The sequence below is a fragment of the Schistocerca americana genome, chromosome 2 (genome assembly GCF_021461395.2).
Source record: "Schistocerca americana isolate TAMUIC-IGC-003095 chromosome 2, iqSchAmer2.1, whole genome shotgun sequence".
Classification (NCBI taxonomy): Eukaryota; Metazoa; Arthropoda; class Insecta; order Orthoptera; family Acrididae; genus Schistocerca; species Schistocerca americana.
This window is the reverse complement of record NC_060120.1, coordinates 644325314-644351070: the sequence shown is the minus strand read 5'-3', so window position 1 is coordinate 644351070 and position 25757 is coordinate 644325314. Positions and strand designations below refer to the sequence as shown.

The window sequence follows — 25757 nt, the reverse complement described above, 5'->3', positions numbered from 1 at the left end:
CAACTGCCTGTACAAAGACGCAAAAACCATTGCAGTTTTTCCAACAAACTATGAGAAACCAGAACTGACATGCCGGACTGCAAGATATCACGAGTCGTTCGCTTAGTTACAGATTCATAATGGTGCCAAGCTGCGTCCTAAAGGTTATGGAAAAGATAATAAACCGTAGTTTGAAGTGGTGGTATAAAAAGCACAACCTTGGTCTCTGGACGGTTTTCGCTTTACGCTTTACGAAAGGCTACGGCACAAACATTACCTTATATTTGATTATCGATATCCAATTTCCAGTCAGTGCAAATGGTTATATTGAGGACGTGTTCACCGAATAACGTATATGATAAGGTATATTACTATACCCATCTCTATTAGACAAAAAACCGCGGATGCACCAGATTACAATAGATTTTTCAAAAAGCTGGTGCACTCTGTGTCAAATTATGGATTATAAAAAATGCAATATAATTAAGCATACTAAGTGAACGATCGGAGTTCTCTCGAAGGATTCGATTATGTCCCTACTGCTTGTTAACATATTCACGATGGACACAACACGACGCCTTAAATCTAAACGCAAAGTTTCTACAATACGGTTACTATTCGTTTACACACACTTACTTGGAGATAAATAAACTAAGCACTACAGATAGAAACTCTACAGTAGTTACATTTACCAGGCACCTAGTATGCTCAGCGGAACCAAATGACCAAGTCCAGGTCGCCGTCATACCTGTTGTTCTCTTCACTGACTTATAGCGACGGTGGAATATACACGTTAAAAACGCTACTGAGAAACACGAAAAAACGATATAATTCATAAAGCTAATGGAACTCATGTGGGGAGCAAGGCAGATGGCTGGACTTAATGTTATTCAGCGCTTTAGTGCGACCCCATTTTGATTGTGTGATGCCTGTACTTGGATTTGGCTTTCGATTCAGTATTTCGATGCCTTAGCTAGTGCCAATACAAAACACTGAACAGAAGTCCCCAACAGCCGTGGTAGAGTTCACGTTACCAGAAGCAGCTCCGGCTAGATGTCCGCTGTCAGCGCACTATCCTTAACCGGACGTCTTCTTCCGGACGGAGACAATCGTAGTAACCTCCCTAATGATCTCTCCAAATGGAGAAAACCATTTGAACACGAACTGTCGCTGTTGTTTCAAGTAACAGCATTTCAATGCCAGGACGGTGAACTGTTAAAAAAATCCTACTACTCACAAATACGTTTTCACAGCCTACGTCTGTGGCCATTTGTTCAGGCATACTAAATTTTAATACTCACTAATCCTCACCCCTAGCGGAAGCTTTGTTTCGTTATGGGGTGACAGTTTAGACTCCTTGATCACCAGCATTGCTCTCAGGGAACAAAAAAATGTCAAAAATTTCAAAAATGTTCGAAACTCAAATCTGTGACACTTCAAATTTTTGCAGATTATCTAATAAAAAGCATACATTTTATTACTGACGTTGCATACTTCCAGTTACTTCGGTCTTATGTTGTGCATTTTCATATAGAACTCGGCGTTTGAATTTTACGCCTTGTCCACTATCTACAACGCTAATCAAATACGCTACAACTATTGTTCGTCTCTTGGCTCAGAGAGATTCTTACCAAGTTGTACGCCAGTGAAAATATTTTTACGTTAATTTACATGTACGTGTTGCGTAGAGTATTAAATTTCTTTATACTGGTTTAATTCTATTTAGAATGCGTATCTTAATTACAAATTAATTCGTTCCATTGCCTGTACAAAAGGATATTAATAAGATAAAATGTAATACACGCCTTGTAAGAAGGAGATAGAGGTGCGAGAGACAAGGAAGGCACGAGAAAGCAACCGAAGAGGACTAACGTTATGCGTGAAAATTTTGACGTCATCTGACGCAGCCTTATCTCTTCTGTTAAAGTGACCGACAAGGCAAGTTGTATTTGCTTCCACTGTTTCTGAAAACTTACAGCTACTACAGTGTATACACAGTCTATCGCCAGTTGACAAAATGATCGTCGGCGGTATGCTAACAAGGGAACCTCCCCATCGCACCCCCCTCAGATTTAGTTATAAGTTGGCACAGTGGATAGACCTTGAAAAACTGAACACAGATCAACTGAGAAAACAGGAAGAAGTTGTGTGGAACTGTTAAAAAATAAGCAAAATATACAAACTGAGTAGTTCATGGGAAAATATACAACATCAAGTCCAACAGGATTGCAGGAGCGCCATGCTCCCGTCGTAAAGTGACCAGCTACGGAGCGAAAGTTCCTTGGTTCAAATCTTCCATTGAGTGAAAATTTTTATTTTTTATTTTCAGTTTATGTGACGAACTCTTATGTTTTCATCACTTTTTTGGGAGTGATTATCACATCCACAAGAAAACCTAAATTGGGCAAGGTAGAAGAATCTTTTTACCCATTCGCCAAGTGTACAAGTTAGGTGGGTCGACAACATATTCCTGTCATGTGACACACATGCCGTCACCAGTGTCGTATAGAATATATCAGATGTGTTTTCCAATGGAGGAATCGGTTGACCTATGACCTTGCGATCAAATGTGTTCGGTTCCCACTGGAGAGGCACGTCCTTTCGTCTACTAATCGCACGGTTTTGCGATGCGGTCGCGAAACACAGACACTAAACTTATTACAGTGAACAGAGACGTCAATGAACGAACGGACAGATAATAACTATGAAAAAATAAATAAAGTAATTTTCACTCCAGGGAATACTTGAACCAAGGACCTCTCGTTCTGCAGCTGCTCACGCTACCACGGGACCACGGCGCTCCTGAGCTCACATTGTGCATGATGTTGCCTATGTGGCCCATGGACTACTCAGTTTGTATATTTTGCTTATTTTTTCACAGTTCCACACAACTTCTTCCTGTTTTCTCAATTGATCTGTGTTCAGTTTATCAAGGCCTATCCACTGTGCCAACTTATAACTAAATCTGAGGGGGGTGCGATGGGGAGGTTCCCTTGTAAGTATGTCGACAGAGTAACTGGCGGAGAAGCTGTGGGAAATACGAACTCTTTTAGCAAACACATCGACACTCTGACAGATTAAGCAAGCGTTTAGTTCAACAGCCGTGCGTCAATCTCGGAAGAGAAGGTCCAGCATTCGTCATCAAATATGTGTGTGAAGACTCTTAGAGATACCGGTTCTCTGAAAAGCAGCAATCTATATCCCTATATAATGTGGTTATTTATTATATACAAAACGAGGGAAATTCAAACTGTGGCAGTCAGAACTGACAAGCAGCGCAGAAGAGTTAATGATGGTACTTAGTTCAAATTCAGCTCGAGGAGTCATCAAGCACTTCTTGCGGCATGTGTAAGGATTACTATGGTAAAGGAAGGGGATAGTGACACAAACAGGAACTTCGTTGCGAGTTGAAACTGTATGTCCTGGTGCGATTCGACCTCAAATCTGCGAATTTCTCCTCACACGTCGTAACTCTAAGGGAACATACTATTCACTGCTTCAAAGCTTACATTGTCCTGATATCTCTTCTAAAGTCAAACCCATCGTCCGATTTCAAGTTTTCCACGGTGTCCCCAGTTCAGTTCAGTAGAATTCTCAAATTCTCAATTAGAACAAGTCACGGTCGGTTTCCTAACCCATCATTGGTAAAAGGAGCTTGAGCTTCGTCTCTAATGACTTCAACATCAACAGGAAACTAATTTTACTTCTTTCCCCTCTTTCAAAGACTATTCCCCTCGCTTTACAGAATACCATTTGTCACAGTCAATCTTCAGCACAACTTAAGAATTAGTTGCCTAATGAAATTTTTCCTTTGTGGTAAAGTAGTGTGCAGTGTGGCCGTTTATAGAGCAGGAATCGGAAATGGCGGCTCTGACCAATTAATTCAGTTACAGAACTATACTCTGAAGCGCTTACTGTCAACGATTAAAATATACTGTGAAACAGTAGTCAGAATGCCCAACTCTTTAAACAGATCTCTGTAAGATGATCATCAGTGCGCACCATATACTACTCTAACAGCACGTTTTTGAACAATGAAGCTCTTCTTTCTTAAAGATGAGTTATCCCAGAACATTATTCCATATGACACTATTGAATGAAAATATGTCAAATTGTTGATTTGTAATTCAAGCCGTGGCAAGGTTTGCAATGTGACTGGACTAAGTTGTTTTAGGAGTTCCAAAATGTGCTCTCTCCATTTTAAATTTTCATCAATGCGAACACCTAAGATTTTGAAGTTTCCTCCCTATTCATTATTTCCTCACCATGTGTTACACTTATCATTGGTGTAGGACCCCTAGATGAGAAGAACTGAATGTGTTGCTTTTTTTTTTTTTTTTTAATGAATCTGAGAGCATTCGCAGGAAAACAGTCAGTGATACTATTAAGAACAGTGTTTACTATTTTTCGTATGTCTGCTTGTACTGATTACAATACTAGTGTCATCTGCAAAAATAACTAATTGTGTTTGTTGTATATCAGACGGAAGATCGTTTACATATGTAAGGAACAATAGTGGACCTAACGTTGAGCCTTGGGAAACCCCATACGTAATTTGTCCTCACACTGCGTGATGTTCCCCGACGACACTGGCTGAATTGCTAAATACAACTTCCTTCACTCTTTTGGTTTGCTAAGACATTGTCCACTGGTCGCCTGTAAGATCAGTCCCATAAAACGTCAATTTATGTAGGAGAATATTGTGATTCAAAGTCAAATGCATTAGATAGATCGCAGAAAATACCAGCCGCCACTATTTTGTTATTTAACGCTTGTAAAATCTGGTGAGTGAACGTATAAATGGGATATTATTGTCTCTAAGGTCAGATACTGTCCCAGAATACACTACGTTCTCAAAAGTTTTGCAAAGTTATGTCAGCAGTGATACAGGATGGCAGTTATTAACATCGTTCCTATCACTTTCCTTATGGAGGGGTTTGATAATAGCATGTGTCAGTCTCTCTGGAAAAATATCTTGTGTTAGCAATGCATTACAATTTTCATATAAGATGGGGCTTATTATATGGGAACAAATATCTAATACTCTGTTGGAAACCCCATCAAAACCACATGGCCTTTTCTTTTTGAGAGCATGTACACTGCCGGAAAAAAATTAGTACACCCTTTTAGAGGTTTCAGATTCACTCAAGATGCAACAGTGCATGTGGAGTACATGAAATGATTACTCTTACAGATCAATAACACAAGCAGTTCTGATGTACCAGGTAACGACCCACGCTGAAACACCCGTAGTAGGACGTGGTGTAGTCTCCAATGGCGGCAATGTAGGCCCTAACTCCGACATCTAGTCGCTCGTACAGATGGAGGATATTGTCCTGTGTAAGTAATTCCATGCCTGCTCGACCTGTTTACGTAGTTCTGTCCAAGTTGACAGTCGCACGAGTCATTTCTCGTTCATCAAATCCCAAGCATTATCGATTGGAGGAAAATCTTGAGGTCGTGCAGGCCAGGAAAGTTGCAGCACGTCTTTCAGAGGACATTGATTTTTCACGCGCAGTTTGTGGGCTATCATTATCCTGTTGGAACAACACATCACCTTCCTTTTGCAAGAATGGAAAAAGAAAGGGTCTAACAACATTCTGCACGTACCGAGCGGCGGTTAGAGTCCTCTCCAAAAACACCTAAGGCGAACGAGAGTTGCAGCCTGTCACATACCAGACGATAAGGCTTGGGGTGGGGCCAGTCTGTCTTGGATGAATGCACTCTACGAGACAGCGCTCACCAGGTCTGTGTCGTACGCGCAAACGACCATCACTTGCATGCATCCAGAAACTGCTTTCATCGCTGGAGACCACGGCGCTCTATTCCAGCTTCCAAGCGATCTTCTGACGGCGTCGGTCGATCGATGCAAGTCGATGCTGTAGCGGGAGCAGAAGAAGGGGTGCGCGTGCCCGTAGTCCCACTTCTAATACCGGTTCGCAGCCGTTCATATTGACACGTCTGGGCTCATAAGCTCTCTTATCTGTGCTGTGGTAGCTGTACGATCTGCAAATCCTGCCCTTACACCCTTACAATTCGACGGTTCTGGCTGGTGTCTGTACTGCGTGGTCGTCCAGTCGTCTACGGTTGTGAGAATGTTCACGTGACCACTGATACCATCATCGCTGCACAGCTGACACAGCACGTCCGACTTGTGTGGCAGTTCTCCGAAAGGACCTTCCCGTCACTCGGAAGGGCCAATTTGACTCCTTTCAAACTCGCTCAGTTGGCTGTAGGAAGCACGAGTGTGTCTCCATGGCATGGTGGTCTACTTGCTTCATGCGTTTGTGCCACTGAGCCCTCTGGCCTTGAACATTCTCTATTAAAGGATAGACACAGCTCTCGATATCTCTTGGCAGATGACATTGAAACTATTATCAGTACATCTACAATCCCCTAGGTAGCATATGCCGTCATCGGATCAACATCGACGTCGTCTTTCCAAGTGCGCTATTTTTTTTTTTCCGGCAGTGTATAATTTTCTTAATTTCAGAAGAAGAATTTGGTCATACATTCGTTTGACTGAATTCTATGAGAGCTGCCTTTTCAGCATACTGCTGTGATATTACTCTTGAACTTTTTGTCCCTATATTTTCTATTATATTCAAGAAATGATTATTAAATATATTTGCTGCCTCTGACTCATCATTTATAGCCCTTTCATTCAGTTCAATAGCAATGCCATCCTGTTATGTGGCTGTTTGTCTTGTGTCTCATTTTAGTACATTCCATGTAGTCTTAAGTCTGTTGTTGGAGTTATTGATTTATGAGATAATGTGCACGTTCCTTGATTTTTTAATAATTTTCCTTAGTAATTTTGAGTAGTGTTCTTCACGACAAGAACGGAAAGCACGCCTCTACAGTTGACACAACAATATCCATGGGAATCAATCATGCTGGGAAGGAAGGAAGGAACATAAGGCTTTAATGACCTATCGATGATGAGGTCATTAAATGTGGAGCACAAGTTCGAACGAGGAAAAAATAGAAAGGATATCGGCCGGGTACTTTTTAAAGGAAGCAACTGGTATTTACCTTAAGCACGGAAAACAAAAATCTGGATGGTCGCTTAGGGACTGGAATTGCCGTCCTCCTGAATGCGAGTCCACTGAGACGCCTAGGAGGGTTGAACAAAGCTATGGAGATATCCAAAACACAGTACATTACCATGCTTAATGCTGTGTAGGAAATTATCACCGGACCCTTGCCATGTTTCGCTCTTGGGAAATAAACTCTGTCTGTCAGAAGTCTGAAATAGTATGAAACTAGACTTATCCGACCAAATGACTTCATTCTATGGCTCCACAGTCCATCTTTTATGACTTCTTCACCAAGTTTCACTGTTACGGATATTTGAATCACTGATGAGTGGCTTTTGAATTCCAGCCCGCCCTGCATCTCATAGCTTCTGGAGCTCCCTTCATGTTGTTTTCGTACTGGAAAGGTTCGCGAGTGCGACACTCAATTCTGCAGTCACTTTTTCAGCTGTCGTCCTCTTACTTTTCGTCACAACGCTCATCAACGATCGTCCGTCACGATCACTCAACACACTTTTCGTCCTCGTTGTGACTTAGCGGATCATATCTTCCGTTTTCCTTGCATGTGGTGCAAATCTTCTACATGGTGCCAAACAATTCGGCTTCCTTGGTCGCTGAAGCACCCACGATGCAAGCACCAACAATTTGCATACGTTAGAATTCATTTAGCTCCGACACAATCCACCGGCAACTACACAGAACACTGCTCTGACCACGATTGACGCTTGCAACGTAGTGAGGACAACGCAAAGGTGCCTTTTGTGGTCAAACACAACAGCGCAACCTGCAGACATGGCTATCATCTCCATTTTTGTCCAAGGATCCATTTCTCGTGGTGTTTCCGTATTTTTCTCCAACTCCTCTACCTCACCGCCACGCTAGAGCTCTAGCTCCACTGTCTGTAACAAAATTTTGTTGAATTCTTGTTGAGAAAAAAGTTGCCTGTCAAAACCACTGTCACAAAGCTGTAAGAAATTACGATGTTCTGTGAAACTGTCCAACGAGATCCAGTATCTCTTTGAGAAAAGTGTATTAATCTAACATTTTTAATAACAAAGATTCATTTCCGCCATGTTGCTGTCGTCTGAAATTTGCCATGCTTCTGGACTCGACTTAATATTTAATCAAATTGTTAACATACCTCCGTGCGGTAAGTTTGATGGCAGCGAAGTAGGTGTTGGACTGCAAATACAAGGGTTGTCTAAAATCTCATTTAACGTAACATTCACCACAGGAGTTGCGTCATAGCCCTTAAGAAAAGGTAGTTGTGACGCATTTCGGAATGCCCTTCATCCTGTAGGCCTATCTGTCAGTAGCCAAGCGAGCCGGTTCAAATAGACCATGTGTGGTATAGTGATGAGGTTTTCAATGGATCACCTTTTTTAATAAGGGGGACATACGCGTGACCTCCTCAAGAGGATACAGAGCGAAATTCAATGTCGCAATTTTTATCTCATTCGTCTTTGGATACAGCGCATACTATGAAGACTCGCTGGATATGTCCATTGTGAAGTTTTATAGTAGTTTCCTATCTTTCACTTCATATGATGCATAGCATTAGGTACTTCACTTGCAGACGCGGCTCGTAATTAGAGGCTCTGAGGCGGAGCCGCCCCAAAATATATGTTAAAGTAAATTTCACAAGAACGTATTACATAATTTAAATTATCAGGACGAATTTCGCATATTTTCCATTCCGATTAAAATAACGACGGTCAACGTTTTTGGAACTGTTTGTATCGATAGATGTTTTCCGAACGGTTAGTAGTGTTTAGGCTGCGCCTTGGAACGACCTTAAGCTGCATGTAGTAGCGGTTTGGGGGCGTGGCTTCTACATAGTACTGCTCTTTATGGGCGACCCGAAGCCTCAGAGCTTGCAGCCTAAGGTTGTCACACCAACCACCATACATTTTTCAGGTTCCACTACCTATGCAATAAAGGAATGTAGAGTGGCCGAAACTTCGCTATCCAATCTCTGTCTCTGCACATCTGTACTACGCTTCGATGCGTTATTAATCGACGTTTAGTATTATTGTTTTGATAATGTTTTACATAGTTGTTTTGTTTCTGCCATTGGCTATTTTATCCACATTTAGAATAAGTTTGCAAATATCCCGCCAGAGTGCACTAGACTACCGTAACATAACAGTACTGCCATCTAACGAGAGTTTCATAAGTAATTAGAGGACAAAGCACGCGCAACTTGTGCCGTTACTTTACTTTCCTTGCTTGCTGATGCTGACTGCTTTTGTTGATACCGTGTGGTATTAGCAAGTTTCTTTTTCGGAGTGTATTTTGCAAGATTTTAATGTTTTACTTGCTGGTGAATATCTGCGACATACCGCGAGTGTGAAACAAGCGCAATATGAATTCAGTGTTCAATTTAATTGGTAAAAACTTGGAATACGGCCATAGGATGAAAGTGAAAGAACTTGGTGCATCCAGACCCGCATTGAAGATCTCTCCGAAACGCGTCTTTTCATATGATTTGCTGCAAAGTGTCAGAAAATGTAATGATGACGTATAAAAACACTAACCAAAGATTTTAACCCGAAGTTAGCTTCTAATGATATTTAATACCTGATTATAGAAGATACAGTACGCAAAATTATGGGTAGAGAGTGATCTGCCCACCCCCTCCCCCTGAATTCTTAGTTGTTTATGTCAGACTAATCTGTAGCGTAACCCGAGGTCTATGTCGGCTCCGATCGATAAATGCCGCAGCCTTCCCCAGTATAGAAATCACGAGCCGCGCCTGAATCACTTGGTTATTTTACCTGAGAACTTCGCGCTGCACAAGCTCAATGAAGTTGCCGTGTGGAGTGGCCGCGCGGTTTGAGGCACCATGTCACGGATTGCGCGGCCACTCCCGCCGGCTGTTCGAGTCCTCTCTTGTGTGTGTGTGTGTGTGTGTGTGTGTGTGTGTGTGTGTGTGTGTGTTGTCCCTAGCGTAAGTTAGTTTAAGATAGTTTAAGTAGTGTGTAAGTCTAGGGACCGATACCCTCAACAGTTTAGACCCTTAAGAATTCACACACACACACACACACACACACACACACACACACACACACATGTCGCTCATTTAAGTTACCGTTGACTGTTGACTGTTGACTAGTTCCATCGTAACCGTGCTCACTGTTATGCAGGTTCTTCTCGATGCTTTTCCATGCGGTATATAATCGTGTAATGACAAAATAATTCCCTATCTCAGTATTTAAACTGGCTACTAAATAACAGACAAATGCCGTGAATAGCCACATTCACATCGTACTTTTTTAATCACATCCGTCTTTGTTTCTGATGATGTGTCTTTTCTGTAATAGCACAAAGTTCGTTTCTTCAAGAGAGTTGAGCTCAGGAACAATAGTAGGCTGATAGTCCGAGAAAACTTATTTGTTAATTGATAATGTGCACCACAGTGACCCAAGTTTTCAATACAATGAGTACAGAATGATAAAGGTGCATAAAGTGTCACAGCAGAATATTTTATGCGATTCCAACAAAGTAAGAAAAAAATGAAAAACATAAGCAGCAAATGTGACTGTCAACATTATAACGTTTAACAAAAAATTTGTATTATCCATGCAGAGTATGTTTATGCTATGGCAAGGTTATTATGCCAGACAATGTTAACACATTGTTTCTAGTGTATAATATGAGTTAACAAATAGGAAAAGTTGTCTCTGTGCGAGCTGCCGGGGCTAGCAGTGTATTTAACACTAAATTCTAGAATCTACACATGTAAATGATGCTCTAAGGCCCCCCTATTCTAACTCTGACTTTTGCTGTTGCACAAGGATTAAAAAATATGCGCAAACTGACTGTAATCAACCCTGCAAGTGGAGTAGAAAAGAGTTTGGCACCTGCAATAATTTAATTTGATAAGTAAGTTAAATAAAGGAAGGTTTCATTAACGTAGTGAGAAATGATGGGTTGCTCTACCGATTAACAGAATGAAAGTTCTGTCCAAAATAACAATATGATTTATTCAGACTAAACACAAATTAATAAACAAAAACACATGAAACATTTATAATACATCAAATTGGCTCAAACTGGATACACAAACAAACGCTGTGAAGGTGAAGTTGTCCCTAAACTAGATTGTGAGGTTTATGACGAAGTGGTATGTGGAGCCAATTCCTTGCCACTCAAATCTTAAGAGAGACACACAGCTAACCCAACATTAATTGCTGCTACTCAAGACAGAACAAAGTTAGAAAAAGACGGACAGGCGCACTCTGCTGGGCTCTGATTATCACCTAGGAAAATCCCTATCTGCCGGTGCTGCGGACATACATTACCAAACTGTCTTCTTAACTACCAGAACACGATCTGGCGTACCGTAGGCGATGGCTGGTTGCTTCGACGTCCTCGACCGAAAGGCGAGAGCCGACTACCTAGAGCACCCGTACAGGCCGAACACACAACATTCCCGCCCCCACGACAGTGGCCGTGGTTAAACGTTCCAATCAGCAACTCGAAAACCGGCGGAAAATTCCACTCCATTGCCGGAGCACTACCATTCCACCAATGGAGATTCTTGGCGCCAATTTCTGCGCTAATTTTGCTACGTCACGGAGCTATGCCCTGAGCCAGCCAATCACAGTTACTATTTTGCAGAAAGCGCGGGAATTTTCCCGCCACAACTGCCTGGGTACACAAGTCATTCCCACGCCTCGCTGGTAGCCCGCCAGAAAGTGTTTTCGCTAAGATTCTGCGAAGTAACGGAACCTCTAGCCCAGCCGCTACTTCAGACCCCTCCGGGCGTGTCTTTTGACAATGTCGGCGTCTGCAAAGCATTCACTCGACTTCCTCACACCCGTCGGCTTAACCCTTTCCAGATGAGGAGAGCCCGCCTGTCACCGGACCACCCGGGTGACGAGAGACACTGCGTGGAAAGTCCGCGTGTGAAGGAATAGCAACTTTTCACCGCATGCAATTAGAGACGAAAATCGTAAGATAGAAATATGAGAGGGGGCTCATGCCACCTCTCATCTGTGCCACTCTATAATCTACCAGATACATTTCTGTTGATGCAGATTGTCATGAATAAGCTCAAACAGTGGCCCTATTTCAAAGATCTGTCGGATTCCAGTTCCCCTTTGCTTCAGCTGCCAGTCACGTGACAGCACAGAAAGCAGCCACCAGCGTGAGCCCCGACACTCGTATGGCTACGTCATCACTCTACTTTACGTTGCTGAGTATTGCACGTCACGCAGGAGGGACAGCTCTACAAACTTGGCTTCTCGCGATCGTTTAACTTTGAACTATTCAGTGCAATGAGGGACGTAGACCGGACCTTGCAGAACAAATAAAAACAACAGGGCTCGTCGAGGATTTGAGCCCGGGATCTCTCGCACCCGAAGCGAGAATCATACCCTTCTTCTTTTTTTAGTTTTCATTTTGTTCACTTTAGTTCGTTGCATCTGCTCGGGGCGGACGTCGTAAGACATCCAGTTAAGTTTGTTGTTGATTTGTTGACTTCGTTATTTTATTACAGAGGGGACATTACCCTCTAACCGAACACGCTGAGCTACCGTGCCGGCTGTCCTAGACCAACGAGCCTTGGCGAAATAAGATTCTACTTCCAAAGAGCCTGCGCGGATGGTCAGCTGTTAGACTCTAAGGACCTACACTTCTATTAAAAAAAGAGAACAATGTTGTTCCAACTCAGTGCTTTAAAACAAACGCTTCTTGTAAGTCCAAACTGACACTATGAATGCATTAAATTAATGATTCAAAGCATGACACTATGACCTAGTCTCTTCCTTGATATTGTTTGACAGTTTCTGTTTTAAAAAAGGAAGATAAACGTCGATAAAATTTATGATTTATAATACCTTTTGGATGATTGTCGAATCTATGTAAGGATGGCGAAGGAAAATATTCTCTGCAGCATAACACAGAGAAGGGAATGGAGAAAAATTTACATTACTTAATAATTATTACATAACTGTATTTGTACAGTAAACGGTCATAGTTTAATGCATTTTACTGCAAAACTCTATGCCCAGGATCCATGATAGATGATTCGAACCTATTTCCATTTTCTTCATTCATCGCGGTGAGATGTTGACAAAGGTTTTTCATAAGGGTCAACGAGGCAACACGAAGAATTCAATAGATTGACGGTAGTACCGTCAATGATTTGATGCCAGCGGAAAGTTGGCCAGTAACCAGTAATGAGTTACAAAGGAACAGTGTGAAAGTATTGTTTTTAATTAATTTTAAAGTTATTTGGAAATATGTTTCATTCGGTAAAAATCACCGCTCTTCCAGGTCTTCACACACATCTCAGTATACATAAACTGAAGTCATCAATTTCCAGAATAATTTATTCTTTAACGCTTTTCTTTTTAGAAGACACAAAACGTTAATGTCGTAACACCATACACAGATGACTGTTACGTAAGTATTTCAATATACATCTGCCATCAAGCGTGGCTGTTTCAGAACAACTTACATCGAACTCTGACGTAGAACTGAAGTTACAACATTACATTTTCGTTTATGAAACAATTTCATTGTTAAAAACATAGGGCACAGCATCAAAGGGAAGCTTCCAGCATCTTCTTTCTGCGCACGGCCGTCGACTTTCTGACGTCTGCGTCCGGCAACTCCAATATTCCGGCCCAATTGGAAGATTCCTTCCGCTGCCGTTTAGCTGCTGCGCCGCTCATGAAACACGGGAAACAACAAACACACAAATTTGTAGATTTCAAAACAGAAATTAAGATAATTTATTCAACAGTTGACTGTGTTATACTACACTTAATATGAATAAGTTCAGGAGACATTTGCCATTGTCGTTGCTGCGCTGATGTAAAGAACCCTGGGTAAGAAATAAGACGAGTTATGTATTCCAGAAAACGAGGCCGTAACCTCACTGACAGATAAATCGACTTCACCTTTATTGGTAACATCAATAGGTTTCGACTTACCTCTTTCTTAACTTTTGCATTATTGGCCCGAAGTAGGAAGTCCAAGATTCACCCACAGAAACACGTCACAGTCAAAATCAACTGGAGTCTTTTTAAAACAGTACAAGCATTGCTCAACTATATACCTTTGATGGTGGTGTGGGTTAAGCACCATAAGGAGATGGCGGGAGATGTGTTGAGGGGTTTGGAAGGGATTAGATTAATACTTCGGAATATGAAAGGGATGGGAATAACTATTCCGGGAATTGGAAAACCTCTGCAAAATTTTAAAGGGATGCAATTAGTACCTACACGACATCTTGGGAAAGCCTGTGTGGAGCTCGGAAGACTAGCCCTTTCAGGTAATCGACGGCGAGCCTCTATGGATTTTGGATGGAATGGTGGTAGAACCTTCAACAGAACGTGGGAAAGTATCTACGAAGTTCGCAAGGAATGTCTAGCAGCTAGCGCAAGCTTAATTTTTGACATAAATCACACATCAATGTACCTCACTCGTTGCGAGTGTGTGTCCACATTTTTTATCTTGTCTCCAAAATTATTCTCAGCTATGGAAAATGCCTACGTTGCATCTAGTTTTACAAAGTGAAACGGGAAGGTAGAGGATAAAACCGTCTGAAAGGTCTATTTAAAATCAGAGTAGTGAGGCAACTCAAATCACTTAATAAAAGCAAGTCTTCTGGTCCAGACTGTATACCAATTAGGTTCCTTTTGGAGTATGCTGATGTATTAGCTCCATACTTAACAATCATATACAACCGTCTCTCGACGAAAGATCCGTACCCAAAGACTGGAAAGTTGCACAGGTCACACCAATATTCAAGAAAGGTAGTAGCAGTAATCCACTAAATTACAGGCCCATATCGTTAACGTCGATTTGCAGCAGGATTCTAGAACATATATTGTGTTCGAAAATTATGAATTACCTCGAAGTAAACGGTCTATTGACACACAGTCAACATGGGTCTAGAAAACATCGTTCCTGTGAAACACAACTAGCTCGTTATTCACATGAAGTGCTGAGTGCTATTGACAAGGGATTTCAGATCAATTCCGTATTCCTGGATTTCCTGTACCACACAAGCGGCTCGTACTGAAATTGCGTGCTTATGAAATATCGTCTCAGTTATGACTGGATTTGCGATTTCCTGTCAGAGAGGTCACAGCTCGTAGTAATTGACGGAAAGTCATCGAGTTAAACAGAAGTGATTTCTGGCGTTCCCCAAGGTAGTGTTATAGGCCCTTTGCTGTTCCTTATCTATATAAACGATTTAGGAGACGATCTGAGCAGCCGTCTTCGGTTGTTTGCGGATGACGCTGTCGTTTATCGACTAATAAAGTCATCAGAAGATCAAAACAAACTGCAAAACGATTTTAAAAAATATCTGAATGATGCAAAAAGTGACAGTTGACCCTAAATAACGAAAAGCGTGAGGTCACCCACATGAGTGTTAAAAGGAACTCGTTAAACTTCGGTTACACGATAAATCAGTCTAATCTACAAGCCGTAAATTCAACTAAATACCTAGGTATTACAATTACGAACAACTTAAATTGGAAAGAACACATAGAAAATGTTGTGGGGAAGGCTAACGAAAGGCTGCGTTTTATTGGCAGGACACTTAGAAAATGTAGCAGACCTACTAAGGAAACTGCCTACACTACGCTTGTCCGTCCTCTTTTAGAATACTGCTGCGCGGTGTGGGATTCTTAGCAGGTAGGGCTGACGGAGTACATCGAAAAAGTTCAAAGAAAGGCAGAACGTTTTGTATTATCGCGAAATATCAGAGAGAGTGTCACAGAAATGATACAGGGTTTGGGCTGGAAATCATTAAAAGAAAGGCGTTTTTCGTTGCGATGGAATCTTCTCACGAAATTCCAATCACCAACTTTCTCCTCCGAATGCGAAAATATTTTGTTGACGCCGACCTACATAGCGTGGAACGATCACCACAATAAAATAAGGGAAATCAGAGCTCGTACGGAAATATATAGGTGTTCATTCTTTCCGCGCGCTATACGAGATTGGAATACTAGAGAATTGTGAAGGTGGTGCGATGAACCCTCTGCCAGGCACTTAAATGTGATTTGCAGGGTATCCATGTAGATGTAGAGCGATGTGTCATTACACGATTCACGTAAACTCTAGGCATCATTCCGACGCCGGCGACTTGCCTGACACGAACTGTGACTGTTACAGGATGGCCGCTACGACTGGGACGAGTACCAGCAAGGCCTGGTGCTGGGAGGCTTCTTCTGGCTGCACTGGTCCACTCAGGTAGGTCCTTCCGCGGAGTGCGTCGAGGTTAGCAGGTAAGTCCTATGTTATGACCATATTATTGGTTGGAATTCAGCTGTTAAAGACCTCACTTCTCTTTGGTAGTATCCACCTTGTTGTAAACAAAAAACGTAGGATAGTTATAGACATCAGACGAGTGGATAGCTCGAAATAAGTTTACTGCTGTGAGAGGAAACTGGCGTTCAGATCTGCAATATGCAGGATCACTCAAAAAGTATCTGCCATATACAGCAGCGTGCTGATACTGCGATATCTGAAATTTTAGGATGTGACCAACACAAGATGCATTTCTGAGATCCAACTAATCAATCCGATAGTAGTCCAATCAGGAAAATTGTTTAAGGCAATGGCTCGCAGTATCTGGCGAAAACAACCAGGTCAGTCGTGAGCGTGTTGCTCTGGAGCTTTGTCAAGACAAATATTTAAGAATCAAAATTCTAGTGTGCGTAAGATAATTAAATGCGACTATAGCATCAAAACATAAATTGGTATTTTGAATAGCAGAGTCAAATCGAAAACATTAGTACAAGGAAGATCATGCTAAGAGATAGGACAAATCTAAAAGTATTTCCACAAGATATTAAGAAATGTAATCAGTAAGAAGTTCAAAAAAAGCAAAAAGAGTCTGAGAAGGAAAGATATCCTACGAAATTAAAAAACTAATAGATTAAATAGCTAATATGCAAGGGGGAAAAGAAAAACGAGACATACGAAATTTTTATGTAACACGATAATGTAGAAAATCAAGTCGATGTGTAAGATGCTAAATTCGGAGGCCGTACATTCCCGACGCTTCTTTCTTCAGGTATTGCAATGTCTATTCTCTCATAAGCGATAAGGTCGCAGCAGAGAGAGTCTATTTTTTCAGCTACATATGTTGTTTTGAGATCTAATGAACAGATAACCTAACAGGCGTTGCAGTTAGATGTTATCTGGTATTATCTGGCAAATATTGTCAAAAATAGTGTTCTACAATAAAGTGATGCCACGTGTTGTAGGAGGCACGGACGCGAATAACGACGAAGTTTACGAAGTGATGACATTGAGAAGAAATGTTGACAAGGATGACTGAATTAATGTTTTAAAAAGAGCGCTGAAATGTTGTGAAAACGGAGGAAGAGAGAATCGGAGTGGGACGACGACCACTGAACCGTACGGGTTGCTATCAGAAAGATGTCTGCATATATTTCGATCAGGAAGCAGGAAATAATTCGCTTTCGTATGAGCCAAGTTGGAGAAAGTGAGGAACTGCAATGATTTGTGGATGTAACGATGGTCAATGGATAGGAATTATAGGACGCGGACTGATTTTAAAAATGAAGCGACAAGAAAAACATGCGTAAGTGTTGCAGAAGCAGAGGACGCGGAAGTTCTTACGAGGCAGGTATAGAGAGATCTAGGCACAATATCAAAAATATCCAGATGCAAATACCTGTTGAGATATGGGCCACTTATATATGTGTCGAGAACGGTCAGTACACAGTGACATAAGATGTCTCTTTGTTAGCGTTTCTTATTTGTTGTCTTTTTCAGAGTTTGCACGCTGGATATGTAGGAGCATACATTGCAACGAATACACGACGATTCTGAAATAAGCATGTGAAGAACTGGAGAAGTTGAAGGGTCTTGCTTGGTTAATTTTGCGCGAGTAATCACTTTGTCTACATCGCAATGATCGTGTAAAAACTCTCGGACTGCAGTACTACCACGCCAGATCACATTTCTCACAATGGATTCTAAGACGGAGCATTGATGATTCATAGTTCCCAGCTATCAGTTTATTTACGGATGAGATGGGACTTACACAACGTAGGATAATGAATACCTCATAACCATGTACGGGCAGATGCAAATTAGCGCACGAGCCTGAGAGAAGGAATGAAGTTCGCTCTATTACCAATGTGCGTGCAAGAATTGTAGGATTAACTGTTGTTTGCCACCAGTATGTGCGCGACAGATTGGTCACATTACACGAGAGCGTTATCCTTACGGAAATAAAACAAATATGGTTTATGCACAATGAGGCATGACCCCCAATTTGTACTGTTTGTACGACAGTACCTAACACAAGCGTTTAATAAGCGATCGATTGTTCAAGGTGATCCAGTCACATGGGTCTCCCCATTCTTTCGACCTTAATGTCTAAGGTGTCAGGCTACGAGAACATTTAAAAGCATTCGTGTGTTCCACACACACGTGCGTACATTACTAAAACGCGTGTGCCATACGTGTGGTTAAATTCGAGAGCAACTAGATGTGTACACACGAGTTCTCGGTTCTTTGAGGAGGAGGACAGGAGGATGTTTATTGGTGGTTGGTAACTACTTTGAGCACCTCATATAGTCTCAGTAGACAGGTAGTTATCACAGGATATAATGACCCATATATCAACAAGTAGTTTATGTTCTAATACATGTTTAAAACACTTTTTTCTAGCTTTGAACAGTACTTTGTATGAACATGAGTATGGGACACTTTCTTATCTAGACGCACTGTATAAGACCAAGTTCTTTCCTCTTTTATTTTAAGGAGCTTATTTATACAGTCTGAATTGAATCAAGTACCATTGCTGTTTCTAGAGCGAAATGGCTTCGCACTTCAGACTTTACAAAAATTTTCCTCAACAGTTGATAACGACGACAAGTCAGATGTTGTACATCAGGCGCAGTCATTAATTAGATGTCAACAAGTCGGGAAATAAGCTAAAAAGTAATAATACAAGGTGTTAAAATGTCACATATTCCTATAGAAATTACTATTGGTCAAAACTGCCAAAAAAGTTCATATAATTATGTGACTGGAAACCAATACCTGTTGAGATATGGGCCATTGTTGGGAACACACTCATAGGGCATGAACTTTACCAAACAGATTAACAGGTTATGTGTAAAACCGATTTCTGTGCAATTAATTACAAGCGCTATTGAGGAACGTTACCCTTGCACAAAGGTAACGACTGTGGTTTATGCACGACGGAGCATCACCCTATTTTCTGTAGACCGTACGATAGTACCTCAGTGCAACGTTTCATGGCCAGCGGATCGGGCGAAGAGGTTCCTTAGCACTGTGTTCCAGTTCACGGACGTGAATCTGTTGGATTCAGGACTGTGGGGACATTCAAAAGCATTGCTGTATTGTCGAACCCATCGAAGACATGTGGAGGTTACAGGAACGTATGGCCAATGCATGTGAGGCAATCCGAATGGAGCCAGGTGTATTTGAAAGAGGGCTCAAGGATGTGTCAGGATGCGTGGTAACCACATGCAGCTCTGCCTATGGTGTCTACTGCTACGTAACAGACAGCTGGGAAAGACAGAAGAGACTTGCCCATGGTTTCTGTACATGTTATTATACGAACTAGTCTTCTAGTTTTGACCAATAGTACCTACTATGGGAGTATATGACACTTTTTTAAAACACCCAGTATACAGGGTGTTCCAGGAGGGATGGCCAGTATTCAGGGATATTACAGCAACGATCACTTGAAGCAGAAAAACCTCAACTGGACATATGCCCTATTCAGAGTGGTTTGCGAGATATAACACATTTATTGTATGTTGTTATTTATTTTCTGTGTTATTCATACATGCACATACTATGACACTCGTTTTACAAAGTATCAATTGAAAAATATGTCTTTTTAACAGGTACATCTCCAAGCATTATCGTACACGTCACAGTACAGCTGTTGTACAGTTCACAATAAATGCTCCAATATCCCGCCGTCAACTTCAATGTACACTCCTGGAAATTGAAATAAGAACACCGTGAATTCATTGTCCCAGGAAGGGGAAACTTTATTGACACATTCCTGGGGTCAGATACATCACATGATCACACTGACAGAACCACAGGCACATAGACACAGGCAACAGAGCATGCACAATGTCGGCACTAGTACAGTGTATACCCACCTTTCGCAGCAATGCAGGCTGTTATTCTCCCATGGAGACGATCGTAGAGATGCTGGATGTAGTCCTGTGGAACGGCTTGCCATGCCATTTCCACCTGGCGCCCCAGTTGGACCAGCGTTCGTGCTGGACGTGCAGACCGCGTGAGACGACGCTTCATCCAGTCCCAAACATGCTCAATGGGGGACAGATCAGGAGATCTTGCTGGCCAGGGTAGTTGACTTACACCTTCTAGAGCACGTTGGGTGGCACGGGATACATGCGGACGTGCATTGTCCTGTTGGAACAGCAAGTTCCCTTGCCGATCTAGGAATGGTAGAACGATGGGTTCGATGACGGTTTGGATGTACCGTGCACTATTCAGTGTCCCCTCGACGATCACCAGTGGTGTACGGCCAGTGTAGGAGATCGCTCCCCACACCATGATGCCGGGTGTTGGCCCTGTGTGCCTCGGTCGTATGCAGTCCTGATTGTGGCGCTCACCTGCACGGCGCCAAACACGCATACGACCATCATTGGCACCAAGGCAGAAGCGACTCTCATCGCTGAAGACGACACGTCTCCATTCGTCCCTCCATTCACGCCTGTCGCGACACCACTGGAGGCGGGCTGCACGATGTTGGGGCGTGAGCGGAAGACGGCCTAACGGTGTGCGGGACCGTAGCCCAGCTTCATGGAGACGGTTGCGAATGGTCCTCGCCGATACCCCAGGAGCAACAGTGTCCCTAATTTGCTGGGAAGTGGCGGTGCGGTCCCCTACGGCACTGCGTAGGATCCTACGGTCTTGGCGTGCATCCGTGCGTCGCTGTGGTCCGGTCCCAGGTCGACGGGCACGTGCACCTTCCGCCGACCACTGGCGACAACATCGATGTACTGTGGAGACCTCACGCCCCACGTGTTGAGCAATTCGGCGGTACGTCCACCCGGCCTCCCGCATGCCCACTATACGCCCTCGCTCAAAGTCCGTCAACTGCACATACGGTTCACGTCCACGCTGTCGCGGCATGCTACCAGTGTTAAAGACTGCGATGGAGCTCCGTATGCCACGGCAAACTGGCTGACACTGACGGCGGCGGTGCACAAATTCTGCGCAGTTAGCGCCATTCGACGGCCAACACCGCGGTTCCTGGTGTGTCCGCTGTGCCGTGCGTGTGATCATTGCTTGTACAGCCCTCTCGCAGTGTCCGGAGCAAGTATGGTGGGTCTGACACACCGGTGTCAATGTGTTCTTTTTTCCATTTCCAGGAGTGTATTTGTGCACTCTTGGGTGAACATGTGTTGCTTCATTGAGTGCCTCTGCACGTTCCCTAATGACGGCAGTAGCGTCCAGGATGCAACCAATCAATTCATCTCACGTAATCATCCTTCGATTGTACACACCAGACCTCGTGCAACCCCATAAACGCAAATCGAGTAGCGTAAGGTTGTTCACTGTACTACCACGACCAATCCAGCGATGAGTGTAAGTGAGGTTGAGATGTTCCCTTGCAGGTATGGTTAAATGTGGAGTTTTGTCATGCTGGAAGTACATTGTGTTCTCAAGTTGTTCAGAAGACAAATTTTCCAAAATAATGCAAGTAGTTCTGTCCCGTCATTCGCTCTCCTAAAACGAGAGAACCTATCACCAAACATACATTAAATATGGCCGGCCGGTGTGGCCGAGCGGTTCTAGGCATGGGCATGGATGTCTGTGATGTCCTTAGGTTAGTTAGGTTTGAGTAGTTCTAAGTTCTAGGGGAATGATGACCTCAGATGTTAAGTCCCATAGTGCTCAGAGCCATTTGAACCATTAAATATGTTCAGTTTCGGAAACCCGCCAGGGTAGCCAAGAGCGCTAATGCGCTGCTTCCTGTACTCGGGTCGGGGCGCCGGCCCCGGATCTAATCCGCTCGGCGGATTAACGACGAGTGCCGGTACGCCAGCCAGCCTGGATGTGGTTTTTAGGCGGGTTTCCACATCCCACGAGGTGAATACAGGGCTGGTCCCCAAGTTCCGCCTCAGTTACACAGCTCGCAGACAATTGAAAATGTTCGCACTATTCCATGGCTTACACTAGATGCAGACAGCTGGGGTACACTTATTCTGTTCCAGGGGTTCGGGATGGCGGCAGGAAGGGCATACGGTCACCATCTGCAACTAACACTGCCAAATCAATAGTAACACGGCCGACCCCGCGTGAAGCGGGGCTAAGGCCCCAAGAAGGAAAGAAGGAACGAAAATGTTCTACTTCAGAAACGGTTCGCAATAGAGCATATGTCCATACAAAGTTTTTGCTTCAGATGATCGTTCCTGTCACATCCCTGAGTACTGACCATTCTTCCTGGGATACCCTGTACTCTGCCTGCAGGATATGGATTTCAAGACTATCATGGTGACGCCCTGCAGACAAATTAGTCTCCCCAAGGTGCTAGTTGGGTGCAGGCATAGAAGTGAGCGCTACCACTTGTTGTTGCAGATCCCTGGCGGCATGCTGGCGCAGCGGTTCGGGCCCAAGCTGGTGTTCGGCGTCAGCAACCTGGTGGCGTGCCTGCTGGCCGTGCTGCTGCCGCTCGCCGCCAGCATCGACTACCGCGCCCTCATCGCCGTCAGGGTCCTCCAGGGGTTCATCGCCGTAAGTACACTCCTCACTGCTCCAAGTCTTGGAAAACCGTTTCCATCCGGGAATTATTTTAGAATCTGCTCCGTGAAATGCCTTCCCTTTTAGGTCACATAAAGTATGTGATCAACAGTATATGGACACCTATTAGTGGACATTAATATGCGATACGTACGCCCTTCCCTTTATCATGATTTAAGCGATGCAGTGGTCACATTCAGTGAGATGTCTGAATGTCTGTGGAGGAATGGCAGCTCATTCTTCCTGAAGAGCCGAAATCAGAGAAGATAGTGATGTTGGACGCAGGGGTCTGGAGCGCAATAAGGGCATCATACCCAAACCAAGTAAAACACTTCCTTGCTATAACACCACCTCCTCTATACTTCATTCTGGAGAGCTAGATTTTTCAATCGGATTGCTACAGTATATAGCGTGATTCATCACTCCAAATAATTCGTTTCCAGTTCATCCACTGCTCAGTGGCGTTGCTCATTACATCGCTTCAGTCGTCGCTTATCACTGACTACTTGTGATGAGCTGCTCGACCATTCTGTCCCATTCTTTTTAACTCACTACGCACGTGAGCCTGGATGGACCTCCTCCACATCTGGGGTCAGACCTCCTGGCAAATATACCGAGTGCGCACTGAATTTCTTTACCGACTGAGCTGCTGTTCCCCTGAGGCGCTCCATTAATGGTCTGACGTTGTAGTTCCGAGTGGCTCGCATGCCAGGTCTCTGCCGTTGTGCAGACTTGTCCAGACTTGGCAGGAAGATCGACCACTGGCCCCAAAAGCGAAGCATCCCGGCTGTCTCAGAAGTGTAATAAATGTTGGGTAACACGTCATATACGTCGCTACAGTGTAAGGGGGCAGCCGTCTGACCACTTCACACTTCAGTTCTCCGTCCAGAGATGCGCTGTTCTACCGTTGCCCACCACTCACTCTCGAGAGAAGACAGGACAGTCAGAATGCTGCGAATTGGGAGACGCAGTGATAATGGGGTCTCCCGGCGATTCCAGCGGCATCGAATGTGTCGCAGCTTTCGCCTGTCGCAATGTCGTTGTAGCTGTATCCTGAAGCTTTTTAATGACTTCATTTTCGCCGTTCGCTGTACTCCTTACTGCAATATCCACTATTGCAGTTTAGACCTTAGGTAGCTTTCAAGTAGTTACAGATGCTGAAAATACAACAATAGTCAACATCAAAAAGAATAAAAATGACCTGAGTCTCTATGGCTCGTGTCAGCTTTTGTCACGTAGACTATCAGTATGTAACGCAAAGGATAAGATGTTCCTTACTGATACGTGCACTAAGCATGAATATAGTGTCATGTGTTTTTATCCTGTCAGTCACAGTAACAAAGGCTGACACGAACCATAAAGGCTCACGTAATTTTTATACTTTTTAATGTTGCCAACTGCTATGTTTTCAGAACCTGTAACCACTTGAAAATTGTGTAAGATGAAACTGCAACTAATTAAATGAAAATTAAAATGGAAATAGATAACAGTACGTAAAACAGATATAAACAGTTACTTTACAGTAGAAAGTGAAGTCAAGCAAAACTGTTGTGCGGAAAAAAGTACGCGAACACTTATAAAAATGTAATTTAACCCTAGTCAACCCATCCGAATGGGTCTATAGTGCCGCCAGTTATCTTCGACAGTTAACCTACGACACTTTTCGGCATTTGTCTAGTTTGCAGTAAGGCAAGGCTTTTATCAATCAAGAGGATTACTCTTCCTTGTCGAAAACTATTTGCAGCATTTATAGGTACAAGACTTTCGAGCTACATCGACCAAGCTACAAACTGTGACATTTAGAATAGCAACTGTGTGGACCGTCTCAGCTTGCTTGGATACAAGGTGATCCAAACCGCTCGGAAACCTTTGTCCACAATTGAGTGACAAAAATTACGAACAGTACATCTTAGTCTCAATGGTTCCACTATCCTAACCAAGACAATCCTGGAGATCTACCCTCAAGAGGCCCATGTGTAAAGCGCCTACGTTAATCTACCTTACTGTGATACAGATGTTTAACCCACAAGCTTAAATTTAGCAGATGTGGATTCTTGGATATAAAAGAAGCACAAGTGGCCATCTTGGATTGTAGCATCAGAGTGATGAGAGAAACATTGGATTTCTTAAAATGTCCCCCCCCCCCCCCCCATTTTAAACTTAGCTCAATTCGATTAGGTCCACCGTTTTGGATTTTTGAATTTCCTACCATTTTAAACAGAGATTTCGTGCCAGTTTTAAAACTTCCAGCTTCTTCGAATCTTGAAATTCCTGTCATTGTATGCTTAGGACAAGTGGCCTGCTTCCGCCATCTTGGACTGTGATAACAGAAATTTGGGAGCACGAGTGGGGGGTAACATTGTACGATGTCATCAGGTGACCATAAGCTGAAATCAACAGGAATATGACAACAATGCAGGCTGTGCCAGAACCTGCAATTCACTAATACTGCTGTCTGCAAACAAATAAAGGTACCGGAGATTCTAAGGGCGAGTAACCTGAATCACAACAAGAATTATTACTGTTGTCCTGGACGACAGATATGAGCTGTCGTATAGGCTACTGAGAGCCGTAAGTACAAGTCTCAAATACAGTAGTTTCAGAACTTTCAGTCGCAGAAAACTAACAATGCTTATTATCATTTATCATTTTTGTCCAACGCCTTACCTTGTGTGCTGCAGGGAGCTGCCTGGCCTTCGATGCACTCTATGACGGCAAACTGGATCCCTCCCAACGACAGGAGCAAGTTCGTCACAGCGTATCTCGGTAAGTAAGAGCCTCTCTAGTTCTGAGACGTACGAATGTCTAGCATAGCGGCTTTATTTTGTACCTACCTGATCTCATTTTCCAGATTTCTGCGTTACTTTCTTTTTTATCCACATTATCCAGCTAGAAACTAATGCAGTCCATTAGTTTTCCACAAATACATTATAACAGTCTATTTCTGTGTGTTTGTAGCTCATGCCTGCTACT

The 25757-nt window shown here is 43.1% G+C and overlaps 1 protein-coding gene across 1 annotated transcript in view; it reads left to right on the top strand.

Moving 5' to 3' along the window:
* Positions 1 to 25757, top strand: part of LOC124595759 — a 101806-nt gene that overhangs the window by 9392 nt on the left and 66657 nt on the right. The window contains exons 2-4 of the mRNA XM_047134637.1: positions 16158 to 16235; positions 22623 to 22778; positions 25466 to 25550. Coding sequence (XP_046990593.1) covers positions 16158 to 16235; positions 22623 to 22778; positions 25466 to 25550 — 319 coding nt within the window. The remainder of the gene's footprint in view (positions 1 to 16157; positions 16236 to 22622; positions 22779 to 25465; positions 25551 to 25757) is intronic.